General features: G+C 40.0%; 1 protein-coding gene across 1 annotated transcript in view; it reads right to left on the bottom strand.

Moving 5' to 3' along the window:
- Positions 1-19,499, bottom strand: part of DHRS7B (dehydrogenase/reductase 7B) — a 60,795-nt gene extending 41,296 nt beyond the window's left edge. Inside the window, exon 1 of the mRNA XM_007092287.3 lies at positions 19,421-19,499. Coding sequence (XP_007092349.1) covers positions 19,421-19,440 — 20 coding nt within the window. The 5' untranslated portion in view covers positions 19,441-19,499. The remainder of the gene's footprint in view (positions 1-19,420) is intronic.
- Positions 19,500-19,986: the final 487 nt, after the last annotated feature.

Genomic DNA, 19,986 nt, shown 5'->3' with positions numbered 1-19,986 from the left:
CTTAAGTACTTTGTTTGGGGAAGGGGAGGATGCTAACATAAATGATATTGTCTTTAGTTTCAAATTCCACTATTCATTGCTGGTATACAGGAAAGTGATTGACTTTTATGTATTAGCTTTGTATTCTTAACATAACTATAATTCCTTATTAATTCCAGTTGTTTTTTTTACTGATTCTTTTGGGTTTTCCACATAGACAATCATATCATCTGCAAGAAAAGACAGTTTTACTTCTTCCTTCTCAAACAGTATATTTTTTATTTCCTTTTCTCATCTTACTGCACTGGTTAGGACTTCCAGTACTACGTTAAAAAGCAGTTGTGAAAAGGAACATCATTGCTTTGTTCCTGACCTCAGCAGGGAGGCTTTGATGTTCTCAGGCAAGTTGAAGTTCTTTTCTATTCCTAGTTTGCTGAGATTTTGTTGTTGTTGTTGTTGTTATCACGAATGGGTATTATATTTTGTGAAATGCTTTTTCTGCATCCATTGATATGATCCCATAATTTTTCTTCTTTAGTCTGTTAATGCTATGGATTACTTAATTGATTTTTGAATGTTCACCTAGCCTTGCAGGCTGAGATAAATTTCACTTGGTCATAGTGTATAATTATTTTTATACAATCCTTGATTCGATATGGTAATATTTTGTTGAGGATTTTTGCATATATATTCGTAAGAGATATTGGTCTGTACTTTTATTTTCTTGTAATGTCTTTGTCTGGTTTCGGTATCAGGGTAATATTGATCTCATATAGTGAATTAGGAAGTATTCCCTCTGCTTCTATCTTCTGGAAGAGATTGCAGAGAATTGGCGTGATTTCTTCCTTAAATGTTTAGCAGAATTCACCTGTGAACTCATTCAGGTCTGGTGCTTTCTACTTTGGAACATTAATTATTAATCTAATTTCTTTCACAGATAAAGGTCTATTCAAATTGTCTATTTCCTCTTGTACGAGCTTTGACAGATTGTGTCTTTCAAAGAATTGGTCAATTTCATCTAGGTTATCAAATTTGTGGGCATAGAATTGATAATATTTTTATTATCCTTTTCATGTCCATGGAATCTGTAGTGATATCCCTTTTCTCTTCTGATATTAGCAATGTCTTATTTTTCCCCTTAGCCTAGCTAGAGGCTTATCAATTTTATTAATCTCTTCAAAAAATCAGTTTTTGGTTTTGTTGATTTTCTTTACTGATTTCCTATTTTCAATTCCATTGATTTCTACTCTAATTATCATTATTCTTATTTTCAATTTGATTTGTTCTTCTTTTTCCTAAGGTAGAAGTTTAAATTACTAATTTTAGATTTTTCTTCTTTTCTAATATATGTATTCAATGCTATAAATTTCTCTGTATGCACAGTTTTCACTACATTCCACATATTTTGGTAAATTAGATTTTCATTTCCATTTAGTTAAAAATATTTTTAAATTTCAGATGTCCTCTTTGAGCCATTTGTTATTTAGAAGTGTGCTGGCACCTGGGTGGCTCAGTCAGTTAAGCATCCAATTCTTGGTTTCAGCGCAGGTCATCCCATGGTTCATGGGATCAAGCCCTGCATCCGGCTCTGTGCTAACAGACTAGAGCTTGCTTGGGACTTTCTCTCCCTCTCTTCTCCCCTGCTCGTACATGCTCGCTCTCTCTCAAAAATAAATGAACTTAATTTTTTTAATGTTTATTTATTTTTGACGGAGAGAGAGAGAGAGAGAGAGAGAGAGGGAGAGAGAGAGAGAGAGAGAATGACTGGAGGAGGGGCAGAGAAAGAGGGAGACACAGAATCTGAAACAGGCTCCAGGTTCTGAGCTGTCAGCACAAGTGGGGCTAATGTGGGGCTTGAACTCATGGATAGCGAGATCACGACCTGAGCCGAAGTCGGATGCTCAACTGACTGAGCCACACAGGCGCCCCCAAAATAAATGAATAAACTTTTTTTTAAAAAAGTGTGTTGTTTAATCTCCAAGTATTTGGGGCATTTTCCAGCTACCTTTGTTACTGACTTCTACTTTAATTCCAATGTGGCCTGAAAGCAGACATTGTATGATTTCTACTCTTTTAAATTTGTTGTGTTTTATGACCCAAAATGCGATCTATCTTGGTGAATGTTCCACGTGAAGAATTTGTAATCTGCTGTTTTGGGATGAAATATTCTATAGATGTTGGGGCACCTGGGTGGCTCAGTCGGTTGAGCGTCCGACTTCAGCTCAGGTCATGATCTCGCAGTCTGTGAGTTTGAGCCCCGCATCGAGCTCTGTGCAGACAGTTCAGAGCCTGGAGCCTCCGTCGGATTCTGTGTCTCCCTCTCTCTGCCCCTCCCCAGCTCATGCTCTCTCTCTCTGTCTGTCAAAAATAAATAAACATTAAAAAAAATTTTAAGGAAATATTCTATAGATGTCAATTATATATAGTTGATTGATGGTGCTGTTAACTTCAAATATGTTCTTACTGATTTTCTGCCTGCTAGATCTGTCCATTTCTGATCAGAGAGGTACTGAAGTCTCCAATTGTAATAATGGATTCATCTATTTGTAGTTCTACCAGTTTTTCCTCATGTACCTTGACACACTGTAGTTAGGTGCATACACATTAAGGAATGTTATGTCTTTGGGGAGTATTGACCCCTTTATCATGTAATGCCCCTCTTTATTCCTGATCACTTTCCTTACCCTGAAGTCTGTTCTGTCTAAAATGAATATAGCTATTCCTGCTTTCTTTTGATTAGTCAGCATGATATATCTTTCTCCATCCCTTTATTTTTAATCTATATGTGTCTTTATATTTAAAATGAGTTTCTTGCAGGCAACATATGGTTGGGTCTTGATTTTTAGACCACTGATGTTTAGAGGGATTATTGATATAGTTAGATTAATATTTATCATATTTGTTACTGTTTTCTCTTTGTTGTAATCATTCTTTGCTCCTATATTTGTCTTCCACACTTTTTCTACATTTTGGACTTTTTGTTTGTTTTGTTTTAAGTAAGCTTCACACCCAGTGCAAAGCCCAATAAGGGGCTTGAACTCATGACCCTGAGATCAAGACCTGAGTTGAGATCAAGAGTCAGACACTTAACCAACTGAGCCACCCATGCACCCTTACATTTTGGAGTTTTAACTGAACATTTATATAATTCCATTTTCTCTCCTTTCTTAGAATATCAGTTATGCTTTTTTTAGTGGTTGCTCTACAGAATGCAGTATATATTTATAACTAATCCAAGGCCACTTTCAAACAAAACTATACCACTTCACGGATAATGCAAGTGACAAAATATTCCTAATTCCTTTCTTCCATCTATCATTGCTGTCATTCATTTCACTTATACATAAGCACACACACATACATACACACACACAAATTGATACATCTTACCTATTATTATTTTGAGCAAACTGTTCCTATTAGGTCAATTAAGGATAATAAAAATAAAAGTTTTTTACTTTCACTTATACTTTCACCGACATTCTTCCTTCTTTGATGTAGATCTGAGTTTCTGACCTATACCATTTTCCTTTTCTGAAGAACTTCTTTTAACATTTCTTGCAAGGCAAGTCTAGTGGCAACAAATTCCCTCAATTTTTGTTTGAAGTCTATTTCTCCTTCACTTTTGAAAGGTATCTCCCAAGGGTATAGAATTCTAGGCCTTTTAGGGACCCTGGCTGGCTCAGTCAGCGGAACATGCAACTCCTGATCCTAGAGATTACTTTAAAAATAAACAAAAATTGGGGTGCCTGGGTGGCTCAGTTGGTCAAGCGTCCAACTTCAGCTCAGGTCATGATCTCATTATTTGTGAGTTCGAACCCCACGTTGGGCTCTGTGCTGACAGCTCAGAGCCTGGAGCCTGCATCTCCCTCTCTCTCTGTCCTTCCCTCGTTCATTCTCTTTCTCTCTCTCTCTCTCTCTCTCTCTCTCAAAAAATGAATAAATGTTTAAAAAAAATTTTTTTAAATAAACAAAAATTTGAGGCACCTGGGTGGCTCAGTTAGTTAAGCGTCCAACTTTGGCTCAGGTCATGATCTCACAGTTCCTGGGTCTGAGCCCCATGTCAGGCTCTGTGCTGACAGCTCAGAGCCTGCAGCCTGCTTCAGATTCTGTGTCTCCCTCTCTCTCTGCCCCTCCCCCACTCATGCTCCATCTCTGTCCCTCAAAAATAATAAATAAAAAATAATTAAAAATATTTTAATAAACAAAAATTTTAAAAATATATATTTTTTAATTCTCAGCTTTTTTCTCTTAACACTTTGAAAATTTCACTCCATTCTGTTTTTGCTTACACAGTTTCTAAGGAGAAATTAGATATATTTCTTTGTTCCTCTATGGGTAATATATATATACATTTTTTTTTCTGCTTCTTCCAAGATTTTTTTTCTTATCTCTGATTTTCTGAAGTCTAACAATAGTATGCCTAGGTGTCGTGAGGTTTTCCTGACATTACTTTACTTGGTGTTCTTTGAGATTCCTGGATTTATAGTTTGGTGTCTCAGATTAATTTGGGAACATTCTCAATCATTATTGCTTCAAATCTTTCTTCTGATTCTTTCTCTTTCTTTCCTCTGGCATTCCAATTATGCATATGTTACATCTTTTGTAGTTATTTCACAGTTCTTGTATATTTTTCTGTCTTTTTGCTTTTCAGTTTTGAAAGCTCTCACTGTCACATGCTCAAGCTTAGATATTCTTTCCACAGCCATGCCCATCAAAGACATTCTTCATTTCTCTTAGAGTGTTTTCTATCTGTAGCGTTTTTTATTCTTGCCTAGATTTTCTATCTCTCTGCTTACATTACCCATCTGTTCTTGCATGTTGCTTACTTTTTCCTTTAAAGTCCTTAGCATATCAATTACAGTTTTAAAATTCTCAGTCGGATAATTCCAACTTCTCTGCCATATCTGACTCCAGCTCTAATGCTGTTCAGTGTCTTCAAACTATGTTGTCTTTCAGTATGCCTTGTAATGTTTTGTTGAAAGGCAGATATGATGTGCTGGTTAAAAAGAACTGCAGGAAATAGGCCTTGAGAAATGCAGAGGCAGTGGAAGCATACTATGGCTCTGTGGTTCTATCTAGTCTTTTGGTGAGCCCATCTCCCAAACCGTTAACTTCATCAGTGGTTCTCAGGGTTTTTTCCCCTCCTTAGATAGGACAGGATGACTAGAGGGAGATGGGAGTTGAGGATTTCCCTTTCCCTAAGTAAGTTCTCTAGATAAAATAGTTTCTTCTGGGGGCAGGTCTTGTTAAGAACAGAATGCTGTGACATATTTCAAAACAGTTACTTTTCCCTCCCCATACCAGAAGCACAAGGGAATTTTTCTCCAATATTCAGTATGAGGGCCTTGTGGAGCTTCTTAAGTTAAAACTCATCAAACTGTGGGGCCCTCTTCTGACTGGGTCCCTCCACAGTTTTTAACTCTCAGACTTGTTCACACTGAGCCTCCAGCAATTTGTCAATTACAGTTCAGACTTTCCTACCACTCCAATAAATGTGATTCTCTGTACCTGTCTCACCAATTTTGGTGGCAACAGTTTGCTCTGTGATTCTGACAGATCCTAAGCGTTGGCTGATTTGTCCATTTGTTCAGCTTTTTGCTTGTTGGGATTGGAAGGGCAGCTTCTAAGCTCCTTACATGCTGAATAAGAAACCAAAAGTTCCAACACCATTCTTTAAGATGAAGTTAAGCCATTAATCGTATGGTTGTTCCCGGTATGTGAAAAAGTAATTTTTCTCTTATTGCTTTTAAGTTTTATCTTTGCCCCTCAACAGTTTTACTATGATGTATCTCGGTGTGAATCTTTGTGTTTACCCTCCTTGGGGTTTGCTGAGTTTCTTGGATATATACACTGATGTTTATGGTAGCCTGAATAAAAATCCCTCAAAGATGTCTACATCTTAATCCCTGGAACCTAGGAGTATATTACCTTATTTACATGGTAAAAGGAACTTTACCGATATGATGAAATTAAGGATCTCAAAATGGGAAGATTATCCTGCATTATCTGGGCAGGCTCAATACAATCACAAGAGTCCTCGTAAGAGGGAGGCAGGAGGGTTGAGTCATATGGGTAGATGTGACAATAGGAGTAGAGGTTAGAGTAATGTGAGGAAGGGGCCCTGAGCTAATGAATGCTGATGGCCTCTAGAAGCTAGAGAGCAGGTAAAAAGATTCCCTTTAGAGCTTTCAGCAGGAATACAACCTTGCTGACACCTTGATTTTAGTCTGACCTCCAGAACTATAAGATAATAAATTTATTGAGTTTGAAGTTATTGCATTTGTGGTAATTTATTACAGCAGCAATAGGAAATTAATACAATGTTCTTTATCAAATTTGGGAGTTTGGGGACATCATTTCTTCAAATATTTTTTTCTGTCCCATTCTCTCTTCTTCTGGGACTCCCAAATGATAGTACTTGATATTGACACACAGATTTCTGAGGCTCTATTAATCTGCCTTCAACCTTTACTCTTTTTGCTTTTTTTCCCCTAGGTATGAGTCACCCTTTCCTGTTTCTTCAACATGTCTTATAAATTTTTGTTGAAAATTGGCTATTTTAGATATCACATTGTTAGCGACTCCAGATTCTCATTTTCCCTTCTGGAGACTGCCAGAGTAGCTGACTTTTAAAATTTGTTTAATTACTTGCCTGTATTAAACCTATAGATTTTGTTTCACTCAGTGTGGCCACTGATATCTCTGCTCAGTTTTTCTTTTTTTTTTTTTTCTTCTTCTCATTTTTATTTTTATGTTTGGCTTCCTACTGAGGGTAGACTCTGTATCTGAGTATCGTAATGGTCAACAGTACATGTCAGGGTTTGTGCCCAAACACCTCAAAGCAATACAGCTTCTACCCTTTGCAGATAAATCTGTGTGTGGTATGGGAAGTACCTTCAAAGTTCAGGCACATTTTAAGTCTTCCTCAGCTTTTACTTTCCATTAAGCTTTCTTTAACTCCTCTGTATTTGCACACTGTCATCCAGGGATGTATACAGATAGCTTGTGCCCTCCCTAGTCAACTATGCTCATACATGTAGCTTTCCAGTCATCCAGGGTATTTGGGGGTTTATCAAACCCATCTACGGCTGTCTCACTTATAGGACTTGTCAAATTTCTAACTAGTCTACTGGTCCACTGCATGCCCAACCAGGGCCACAACCTAAGACTAAGTAAGCGGTTGGCCTTCCCCACTCACTTCCCAACAAGATTACTAGCTTTATTGACAAAGATGCTGGGCATGGTTTTTTGTTTTCTCTCCGCTCCAAATAGCTTCCTCTGACAGTGAGACAGCTGGTCTTCACCACCTGCCCCACCCTGGTGGAACTACTGAACTAACTGAGCTGGGGGTATGGGGTGGGAGTAGTGCAGACAAGAATGCCACAGATTCTCACTGGTCTTACCTAATGTTCAGTGCTTTTTCATGAATAAATGCTTCTCAATTGTCTGTCTTTAGTCAATTCCCAGACCTCTGAAATGCTTCTTTTTGACAATTTTGTCCTGTTTAAAGTTAGTTTGGGGAGGGCAAATTTGTAACCTCTTCACCATACCAGAAGTCTTCCCAGCCCATCCCAAGGACGTCATAGAATTTTTTCTACTGATAGAAATTAAAACTGATGATGATAACACAAACCTAATCAAACAGAAATTATTTCTCTCAAATATCCTATCTGAATGTCTTCATAATCAAATACTGCAGGTCACTTAGAAACTTTCAAAAGAGACAGCTTGTAAGATGTGATGTGTGGCCAAGTTAAATTTAAAATGTTGAGGGGAAAAAAATAAATTTCAAGTTTATGGGAAGAAAGACAAAAGAGACTAGATCACTGAGAAACTGCTTCTTGTTGTAAGAATTCACATTTCCTCACTTTCTCCAGTATCTCTGGCCTGGTTCAGTTGCTACAGTTGTCCAACCATGCCTTCCTTCTAATACAATTCAAAACCAGATTTTGTTTCTTACGATTCAGTGTTTTTCCCCCAACAAATAATTTCTCTTTAAATTTAAGTCTGTCTTGATTTTTACCTAAGATCAAGTTTCCAGCTACCATTTTTCCATTGAGATATAAATGAGAGGTGTGAATAATAATTTAAAATTATTTATATGATACAGCACACTGTCTTTGGAACCAGGCAGACTTAAGTTCAAATACCAATAATCAGACTAACTAGGTAAGTATCTCTAGACAAGTTACTTAATAGTTCAGCCAATTTCCTCATCTGCAAAATGTGCCTAATACCTGTGTCACACAGTTGCAGGAAGGATTAGAAATGATAGCACTTATCTCTACAATTGCTGGGTTATCTACTTAGAAAGTTGCTGAGTAATGTCAGGGTGAAAAGAACCAAGAGACAAAATGGATAAATTAATTGTCCTTGCTATGTCTGGCACTCATGGGTGGCCAAATTAACTATTTTAATTTCCTTCTCTTTTATCCCCTTTTTCATTAATTGAGACACTTCTACATAGTACAATATTCTACCACACAGTAAGGAACATAACAGTTTCCTACAAAGTGGCAGTTAAATTTTATTTTTTTAAACAATTTTTTGGAGCATTTACTGTCTAGGAAATATTGTCTGAGAAAAACCTAAGTACCATAGTTTTTAAACTTGTATACTGAATTTTTAAAATTCTCCACCTTTTCTCAGTATAGAGTCCTTTGAAAGCCTTATTACTGTTGAATCTGCTAAAGTACAAGTTTATACAGGTAAACTGTGTAAATGATATCAAGAGATCCACAAACCCCCTGGAGTCCATCTGGACACAAGTTAGAATACCTACCTTTGCTGGCAAGTCCTTCTTCAATGCAAATATTCACCTCTTAAACCTGAATGAATTAGTACACCTGGATTTGCAGAAGTCTAGATTCCTTAAACTGAGGCAGTCCAGAATTACAAATGAAATGCAAATCACTGTAATTACTACAATGGTGGAGCGACTGATTTGGAGTCAAAATGTTGCCACCATTTACTTTCTGTTCCACAATGCAACTTATCATCCCCTTTGGATCCCAGCTCCCCTACCAATAAAGTAAGGAAATAATCCTCATTCTACACACATCTTGAGATAGTTATGAGCTAAGGAGTAAAGAGGTAACAGTTCCTTGTACACTACACAGTGATGAGAGAGGTCCATTGGCATTACTTACCCTGGCTGCTAAAACATCCTCTGCTGTTGCAAGTTTACCTCATGTGAGTGTTTCTCAACCTCAAAGTATGAAATGAGATGAAGAAGAAAGCCCAGAATTGTCTGATGCCTCATGCCAGAGTTCTTGGAACCCCTGGTTGTACGTGATCTGTCCACACGTGGTCTCTCCCTGGTGGCCTAAGCCCCTCAATTCATCTCTCTGTTTCCTGTGTCAGATACAAAGTGGATGTTCGGTAAATACTGCTGAATGAATGATGAACAAACGGACAGCCTGTGTGAAATGAGCCAACTGAGCCCTAACAGCACCTGGGGCTCCCTCCTAGTTTTCAGGAGCTAGAACGTCAGGCCCCAATCACTATCCCAAAGAGTCAGTGGAGAGCAAAAACGATACCACTTTGGTGCGACCTACCAGACTGGGCCCTTGGGAGGTGCATGCACAGGTATGTGAGAACCACTCTTTGTCACAATTTGTAAATCTCCAGGTTGAGAAGAGAGAAAAACACTCACCCTTTGTGAAGATCCGGAAACGGACAGGAAAAGAGGAACAGTGATGCTTTCAGATGCTTTTTATGTGTTACAGAATGCTATAAGATCTAATGTCACAATCCTTCATTCCCTTGAAAATGTGGTACAAATTACTACGCATCCCAACTCCTCAAACCAGAAGTACGTTTCTATATCTAACATAATCTCTTACCTATTCCGTGATTCCTTCTAACACATGACTTTAATAGAGTGCAACAATATTACACAGATGTCCAAATTATACTTTAAAAAAGTAACTTTTAGCTTGCTACCATAATTGGCTATTGTATGAAGAAAAATATTAATAACAATTACTAACTTTTTAAGGTTTGCAACGTCCTGGGTTACATACTCCATACCCATGACCTCATTTCATCCTCGTAGCAATCCTATGGGGTAGGTATGATAGCTATTTGCATTTGCTAAATGAGAAAAGCACCTGAAATCATACTGCTAACAAATGGCAGAATAGAGATTTGAACCAGGTATTCAGATTCTAAAGTTCACATTAACTATTAAGTACATCAAATAAGGTGTAAATAATAATTTTAATAATCCTTTGGTTGGAGCCTAAAACAGGAAGAATTTTAACACTGTCTAGGAGATGAATAAATCCCTATACTCAGCTGAAATCACCCAAACAAAATACAAAAGCTTTTATGCAAGAATGGAATGTAAACAAGCTAATTGCCTAATAGGAACTCAGTACAATTTCCTTGATTCAGTTGAGCAAATGTTTTAAGCCAATCTGGACTATAATACCGTACTCAGAGAATTGAGAAGCAACAGCGGTTTCCTAATATACCTTGCGGTTGAACAACTAAGTACTACTCACATAAACCTGGAGAAACTTACCTCTCCCTTCAAAACTTCGTGTTCCTAATACAAACGTGACCTTAGCAATAAGTTCAAACTACTTTAAGCAATGTTCCATTAATTCAGCTGCTATCAGCAGACCTCTCCCTCCATAAGCAGATGAGTAGACAAGTCTCAGGTTACCACGAACTTAAGATGAGAGGGAGAGCTCAAGTAGAATCTAAAATCATTTATTCAATTTCCTACCTTGGTGGGTGGCAAGAAGCTTCCAAGCTAAATTTGCATGCCATTCAGGCTCAATTTTCATCCTCATGTTTATGGCTTTCCAGAATAGATTAATGGAGAGTTCATTTCTGCATTAAAATCATAACATTACCCACAAAAGAAAGGTCTCATATGTGGATGACTGGGGTTAAAAATAAGAAAACAGGCCCAAAATGGAGTCACGTAAGCTAAGCCCCACATCACCAAACCGAGTCTTAATTACAGTCTCAGCCTCTGCCAGAAATGGAATCTTAAACCAATCAGGAATCATCTGGTGAACATTAGTGACGTAATTTGTCTGACAGACCCCTAGCTCCCCTAAAGGAAAGTGACCTTGCCAAAACCAAACCACTTTTTGCTAATATAACTTCCTTGTTCCCACTCCCTTCTGCTTATAAAAGTCTTTTCATTTTGTACAGTTCTTCAGAGCTCCTCTCTGTCTGCTAGATGCAATGCTGCCCGATTCATGAGTCACTGAATAAAACTAATAGGACCTTTACTTTTTTTTTTTTTTTTGAGAGAGAGAGAGTGCGCGCAAGTAAGCAGGGGGCAGAGGAGCTGAGGGAGAGAGAGAATCTTAAGCAGGTTCCATGCTCAGCGTGGAGCCTGATGCAGGGCTCAATCCCACAACCCTGGGGTCATGACCTGAGCTGAAATCAAGAGTCAGATGATCAACCAACTGAGCCACCCAGGCGTCCCAAGCTAATAAGATCTTTAAATTTTACTTACCTTGAATTTTGTTTTTTAACAGTGGGTAGGACTGAGAAATGATAGTTTTGGCTGGAAACTACCAGCAGGATCCAGATCCACATTTTTCTTTAAATCAATGTGTAAGAAATTATGGGCTAGATTTGGCCATTTGAGGGCATCCTACCTACACTCAACTACATGGAACTCACTTAAAAGTCATCTTCAGAATAATCCCCCTTCTGTGTGTGCTCCACTCCAACATTTTACTGCACTGTAAGTATAAGTAAATTTTTAAAATTGACCTTTCCCTGTTGCCAAAAGGGGATGAGATAATTTTTTTCTCCCTCTTTTTTCTTAGAACATTTTTTTTTTAAAGCTAGTATTTATAAAGTTTTCTTCTGTCCCTTTGATATGTATGCAAATCTTTTTAAAGGTTAAATAAGCTAGCTGCAGAACTCAGGAATAATTTTCCTGAGAGTCCTAGAAGCCTTTTATTTTATTTATTTTATTTTATTTTAATCTATTCTATTCTATTCTATTTTAGAGAGTGTGAGCAAGGAAGGGGAGAGGGAGGGAACATCCTAAACGGACTAGCACAGAGCCCAGTGTGGGGCTCACTTGGGGCTCAATCTCACCATAAGATCATGACCTGAGCCAAATCAAGAATCAGATGTCTAACTGACTGAGCCACTCATGCGCCCCGAAGCCATCTCTTTTAAAGAACTTACCAAATTCAACACCTGAAAAACAAATAATCCAATGAAGAAATGGGCAGAAGACATGAACAGACGCTTTTCCAAAGAAGACATCCAGATGGCCAACAGACACATGAAAAGATGCTCAACGTCACTCATCATCAAGGAAATACAAATCAAAACCACATTGAGATACCACCTCACACCGGTCAGAGTGGCTAAAATTAACAACTCAGGAAACAACAGACGTTGCCGAGGATGTGGAGAAATGAGAACCCTTTTGCGCTGTTGGTGGGAATGCAAACTGGTGCAGCCGCTCTGGAAAAGTGTGAAGGTTCCTCAAAAAATTAAAAATAGAACTACCCTACGACCCAGCAATAGCACCACTAGGAATTTATCCAAAGGATACAGGAGTGCTGATTCACAGGGGCACTTGTACCCCAATGTTTATAGCAGCACTTTCAACAATAGCCAAATCATGGAAAGAGCCCAAATGTCCATCAACTGATGAATGGATAAAGAAGATGTGGTTTATATACACAATGGAGTACTACGTGGCAATGAGAAAGAATGAAATCTTTGAATTTGCAACAACGTGAATGGAACTGGAGGATATTATGCTAAGTGAAATAAGTCCAAGAAAGATATATGTTTTCGCTCATATCTGGATTTTGAGAAATTCAACAGAAGATCATGGGGAAGAGAAGGGGAAAAAATAGTTTCAAACAGAGACTCTTAAACACAGAGAACAAACTGAGGGTTGATGGTGGGAGCAGGGGAGAAGGGAAAATGTGTGATGGGCACTGAGTAGGGCATGTTGGGATGAGCACTGGGTGTTGTATGTAAGCGATGAATCACGGGAATCTACACCTGAAACCAAGAGCACACTATATACACTGTATGTTAGCTAACTTGACAATAAATTATATTTTAAATAAATAAATGTAAATATCTAGGAAGACAGTGCCTCAGCTCCCCATCAGGGTAGGAGTTTAGCCTACACACCTCTATTACCTGCACAAAGAAATCAAAGATGTTTTATTTTACCTTCAGATAAAGGCAATTAATTGGTACAGATGACCACAATTACCAGCTGAATTTAGGATGAACTATGAAAGCAAGTACATCAAATGCCACTGTCAAGTCTTCTTAAAGATTACCATTCGTCTTGAGACTTTATATGTAATGGATTGTAAAAGGTAGAATTTTTTTGTTTTTGTAATCTCATTAGCACACTACTTGTGATGTATCCCAGTCTGGGTTAATGCTCATTCAGTAATAAAACTAGTTTCTTTCATTACATATTTGTGAAGATCATTTCTTACGTAGGCAGATTTTATTTTCCCCACATAAACGTGTAGAAATTCTATTCTCTACTGGGCTACCTTACTGCCACTTTCCCAACCTTGATGACCACAATACAAGAAAAAAAAATTCCTCCCCGACAAGAGTTTGTTAGGGATTTAGCCCATTACTGTCATCTGAGTGCCAGATACTCCTATATCATTGCCTCTGTGACACCTCCACTTGGATTATTTCAAAGACACCTTTTCCAAAACTGAACGCATGTTCTTCCTTCAGGGTTTCCTATCATGGAAGCACAAGCCGGAAAATGAAGAATTAGCCCTGACACCTCCCTCTCCCTTCTCACCCCAGAGTGAACATATTGTCAAGCACTATTGATCCTACCTCTTAAATAGTTCTCAAATCCATCGACTTTTGCCTCCACTGAGGAGCCAAAGTGATCTTTTAATAACACAGACCCACTGATGCTACTCTCATGACTGAAAATTTTCAATGGCTTCCCACCATTCTTAGGATAAGCCTAAATCCTTGGTATGACCTATGAGGCCTGCATGGTCTGACCCCTGCTACCTCTTCAACCTCATCTTCCTGACTCCCTCTCTCTCTGCCCTCCAGCCCCGACTGGGAGTTTAAACTCCATGACAACTGAGACTATGACTATTTGTTCATGCTATATCCATAGCACAGTGCCCGGCACATAATAAATGCAAAGTAAATGTATGTCCAAAAATAATGTTGATAAAACAACTGCAGCATCCTAAATGGAAGGCAAATAAACATTAAGTAAATTATGCACGGTGAAGGAAAAGAATGTCCTTATATATTTGTACCATAGGTGGCTAACACAGGGTGTGGACCATAGTGAGGCTATAAAATGTTCGTTAAATCATTTTGCAAACCAGAGACAATATGATGAAACAAAACATTGGCACTCAGTTTTTATTTAGCATTCTAGGGCAAATTACCGATGCCAATCACATCTCATATTTAGGTATTTATCCCTCCTCTCATCCCCAATATCCATCCTGTAGGCCACCAGAGGTCTAACCACATGTTTGAAGAAGGAGGGTGGACTCCAATCAGAACTGGAAAGTAGATATGGTTTGTGGAGCTGACTACACATAATCCAAGACTGGGGAGCAATACTGCTCTTAGGGTAAGACCCTTACCTCCTTTGTGTGTTTGACTTGGGCAACATCCTCCACCCTTTGGCCACACAGGTCTTTCAGTAACTACAAGACACAAGCTGCTCCTATTCTCGAGGCATTGCGACCTGCTGGATTTGGAGTTGTAAGAAACACAGGGTGGAGGGCCACACCATCATGGTGAGGCCCTTCCTTTTTGCGGACTCCAAGAGCCACAGTCCTTCCCCAATCCAGGTTCCCTCTCCCTGGTAGCTCTTCACCCTTCTCTTTGCCCAATGTAATCCAACTCAGTCCTGAAAGGTCTCAGCTAAATATTTCCTCAGCAAAACCTTCCCTGTCTCTCCTCATTCCCTCCCACTGCCAGATGGCCCCATTATACATTCTCCTAGCACCCTCTACTGTCCTCCAGAGCACGTACTACAACTGCAACTGATATTTAATTTGTAATTCTCTTTCCGTCTCCACTGTTAGACTTATAAGCAACCCAACAACAGGACCGTGTCTGTTTTGACCATAACTATATCCCCAACACCTAGTACGCTGCTGGTAGAGAGTAGCTATATTCAATAAATATCTGCTCAAAGAAGGAATGAATGAAATACATAGATAAGCACTAGTTTTTGGAGTACATCGAGTTGGCTGTGCCCTTACTAGCTCTGTGCCTTTGTATAAATTTCTTACCATCTATGAGCCCATTTCTTCCTCTATAAATAAAAATAACTGTCCCTACTTTATAGGATTATTGCAAGAATTGAATAATTCAATAAGATGCTTAGCATAAACTCTGGCGCATAACACTCAATGAATGTTAACTATTATTATTCTTAAAGCATGGAGAAAGAGAGGAATGCATATGTTAGGGAAGGTACATTCATTCCATGCTCTTGACTAAAACACAAACACGGCTCCTTTATACAAACATACAGTGGCAAGTCTGAATACAATATTTTAAGTATACTATAGGAACGTATTATCTAAAAGAACTCTGAAGAAGAGAGCACAGGCGGTAACTTCTCTGACATCAGCCACGGAACTTCCTTCAAGATATATCTTCTGAGGCAAAGGAAACAAAAACAAAAATAACTATTGTAACTACATCGAAATAAAAACCTCCTGCACAGTGAAGGAAACAATCAACACAACTAAAAGACAACCTACTGAATGGGAGAAGATATTTGCAAATGACATATCTGATAAAGGGGCAGTATCCAAATATACAAAGAATTTATAAAACACAACACCCAAAAAACCAATAGCCCAATTAAAGAATGGGCAGAAGACATGAGCAAACATTTCTCCGAAGACATCCAGAAGGCCAACAGAGTCATGAAAAGATATTCAACATCACTCATCATCAGGGAAATGCAAATCAAAACTACAATGAGATGTTACCTCACACCTGTCAGAATGGCTAAAATCAAAACACAAGAAACAACAAGTGTTGGTAAGGATATGAAGAAAAAGAAAACCCTCTTGCACTGTTGGTGGGAATGCAAACTGGTGCGGCCACTGTGGAAAACAGCATGGAGGTTCCTCAAAAAATTAAAAACAGAACTACCCTATGATCCAGTAATCGCATTACTGGCTATTTACTCAAAGACTATGAAAACACGAGTTCAAAAGGATATATGCACCCCTATGTTTATTGCAACGTTATTTACAATAGCCAAATTATGGAAGCAGCCCAAGTGTCCATCAAGAGATGAATGGATAAAGATGTGGTATATATATACAATGGGGTGTTATCCAGCCATAAAAAAGAATGGAGTCGTGCCATTTGCAACAACACGGATGGAGCTAGAGAGTATAATGCTAAACAAAATAAGTCAGAAAAAGACACCATGTTTTCGTTTGTTTCAAACAAAACAAACATACAAAGGAGAAAAACAGAAACAAACGAATGCAGTGCCTGGGTGGCTCAGTCAGTTAAGCGTCTGACTCTTGGTTTTAGTTCAGGTCATGGTCTCACGGTTTGTGAATTCAAGTCCAACGTCCATCTCTGTGTGGACAGCGCAAAGCCTGCTTGGGATTCTCCCTCTCTGCCACTCCCCAATCATGGTTGCTCTCTCCTTCTCTCAAAATAAATAAACAAACTGAGAGAGAGAGAGAGAGAGAGAGAGAGAGAGAGAGAGAGAGAGAGAGAGAGAGGGGAAACAAAAAAACAGACTCTATAGAGAACAAACAGATGGTTACCAGAGGGGAGGTGTATGCGGGAGAGGTGTGAAATAGGTGAAGGGAATTAAGAGTACATTTACCTTATGAGCCCCGAGTAATATCTAGAATTGTTGAATCACTGTATCATACACCTGAAGTCAATATAACACTGTATGTTAACTATACTGGAATTAAGACTTTTAAAAATCTAGAAAACAATTTTAAATAAAAAAGAAAAGAAAGGGGGATGGGCTAAATGGGTAAGGGGCATTAAAGAATCTGCTCCTGAAATCATTATTGCACTATATGCTAACTAACTTGGATGTAAATTAAAAAATATTTTAAAAAGAAAAAAAAAAGAAAAGCGTAAATAGATCTGTCTATAAAGCCAGGAATCTTTTTGGATGTGAAGTGATCACGCATCTATATGCCTTGCACACTCCTGTGTACAGTGTCGGCCTCTTTCAAAGCAAAGCACATCAGCAACCCATTACTGCAAGGCAGTAGGTTCCAGACCTGGGCTTCAAAGTCTAAAGGACCACAGTCCAGCTGTGCTGACGTTGGCCCAGAACATGCAGATAAAACACCAGGCTTTTGCCTTTGAGATAAGTGCCCTTCTCTCCCAGTAGGAAACTCCATGCCTTCATGAGAAAATGTCCCTTCATTCTTATATTGTCTGGCATCCGAGTAACCCTAAGAGACCCCCCTTAAACATTATTTCTGTTCTCTCTTAGATTCTCCAAATTTAAACACATCACTTGACTTCTCTGAGCCTCAATTTCTTCATCTGTAAAAAATGGAACTAAAATAGTACTTCCCTCTTAGGTAAATGGCTCAGTATGTGCCATAAAATAAACATATGGTAACTACTGTTTCAGTGCTTCTACCAGGTTCCTAATCAATCTACAATCCAGAAAAAAAAAACCACAACAAAGATCCTTTTCAATGCTAGAAATGTGGTTTTTTTTCCCAAAGTCCTGTGTTTGCTACAATAAAAGAAACCCCCCACCCAGGAATAAAAGGAATGATTCTAATGAAGCTTCAATTGTTGCAAAGGAAAACAATGGAACAAATCAGATGGTCTTCTGTCTACTGAAAAAGATTAATTCAGCAAAATGTAATTTATGCATATCCATTTTTAGAATGCCTCCTTTTAAAGGAACCCCTATTGGGACTACATAAACTCTCATCAACTGTTAATCTGGAAGCCTCATCATGTCGTTTTGGGGGTCGGCAGAATGCCATCCCAGAAAAATCCCCGCAAGAAGGAGCACTCAGTCTTACTGATCACCCCCGACCAAGGCCCAGTCATGACCCTACTTCTTCCTCCCATCTCCACTCCTTCCCATCATAAGCCTCAGGAGAAATCAAAAGCTACCCTGGGAAAAAGTTGGGGGACCTCTGTATGTTCATAAAACTATATTATGACAAGGCTTCAGATTACCTTTTGAATATAACTTCTTTAACAAGGACCTCTTCAAAGGCAACCCCCGGACCAGAATGACTAGATTTAACACAGAGGCCTAGTTGTAAAACCCTGCCTCCTCCACTTATTTGTTGCATAAGTTCACTGAAAGCATATGAAGATACCACCCACTTTACTCTTTTGCGGTGAGGAGTAAGAGAGATATCTACAACAGAAAACATTTACGTGGGTGTTCAAAAAGCTAGTTCCCCTCCCTATCCTGCTGAAGAATTCGACCATTTTACTAATTTTATCTCTGGATCGCCAAGCTAAGGATCCCTTTTTCCACCTGCCACTTCTTTAGAAACTGACTTCCTCTTGGTTCTCCTCACCACCAACCCTGCTCCCACCCCCACCTCCATACCGGTCGGAAGACGTGAAAAGCACTTCCCGGTCAATTATTAGCTCACTAAACACAGGTATATATGAAGCTCAGAAGTTACACCCAAAGTAACTTCTCAACTCTCAAATCACTATACCAAAGGGAACTTAAAAGAGAATTCTACAGGTACCATTTATTGGGTAACTACTATGTGCCAGACACTGGCGGGGGCATTCTACAGGCAATCTCATTTACATTTCACAACAACCTCACGAATATGGGCGTATTATTCCCAAAATTACAGCTGAGTACACAGGCGCCAAGAGTTTAAGACATCTGCCCTAAGGTGCACAGTCAGGATGCGTCAGGACAAGGATTGGACGGGTAAGAGAAGTAAAAGAGTCCCCTGCTGCGGGTGCTCAACAGTCCATACTCTCCCCTGCCGTGCGAAAAACGGGATCTCCCCGGCTAACCCTAGGTCTCTAACACCAGGCTCCAGCGCCACCAGCCTCCAGGGCTTGAGCCCCGCCGCGCGGCGCCACGTCCGTGGGTGCGGAATCCGGGAAAGGGACAGGCCCGAGCCGGGGGCGCACACCCAGCGCTCGGCGAAGCCGGGGCGGGTCCGCGGCCTCACTACAGCCCTTTCCGGCCGCACACACCGCCGCTGGGAGCTCCGCGAAGGCGCCGGCGGCCCAGAGAGAAAGTGCCAGAGGCGGAACTCCAGTATAAGTGCCAGTATAAGCTGAGCCTTCCTTCAGAATGAGGGGCGGCGGGCGGCCTCCACGCCCGCTTCCCTCCCCCTCGCCCGGGGCCCAGAGAGCACTCGACTCAGGATAGGCCCGCGCGCCTCAGCTCCGGGCGCGCCCCTGCGCCCCTCGCCACCAGGGTCGCTTCCTCCCTAGCCCCTACCTGGTCGCCTCAGTGACCATGGTCAATCAAGTTCATCCTCCCGTCTCGGAAGCGACGCGAGACCTCCCTCGCCCAGCCCATGCGGCTCTGTCCAATCCCGGCCTTCAGGCTGCGCATGCGTGCCGGGCTGCCTCCCTCAAGGTGCAGGCAGGATCCGCCCGACTCTGAGGTCAGAGAGGCGAAGCGTACGTAATTGCCTTCCTTCCATCTTCTGGAGGGAAATTCGGAAGGTCGTGGTTTGTGTTTCGAGCGCTCTCTCGGTTAGCGTGTTGGGGTCGGGGGTGGAGGGCGTGGTCGGGACAGTGGAGAATATCTGCTACAGTTATCAAGACTTATTATAAACTCTAAAGACATAACTAAAACAGCAAAGATAAATGAAAAGGTCACTGGAAAAGGAGAGGCTAGAAACAAACCCACAGATTTGTAGTCGCGTTTTTTTCCCCCACAAAGGAGCCACCGTAATGCAATAGGAAAGTTACTTTAGGTAAATAGTGCTAGATCACTTGAATGACAGCAGGGGAATGGGGGGCGGGTAATGAGCCTTGACCTCTACCTCGGACCAAAAA

Source organism: Panthera tigris, chromosome E1 (assembly GCF_018350195.1).
Source record: "Panthera tigris isolate Pti1 chromosome E1, P.tigris_Pti1_mat1.1, whole genome shotgun sequence".
NCBI classification, from domain to species: Eukaryota; Metazoa; Chordata; class Mammalia; order Carnivora; family Felidae; genus Panthera; species Panthera tigris.
The sequence above is the reverse complement of the archived record's forward strand: the minus strand, read 5'-3'. Positions and strand labels throughout refer to the sequence as shown.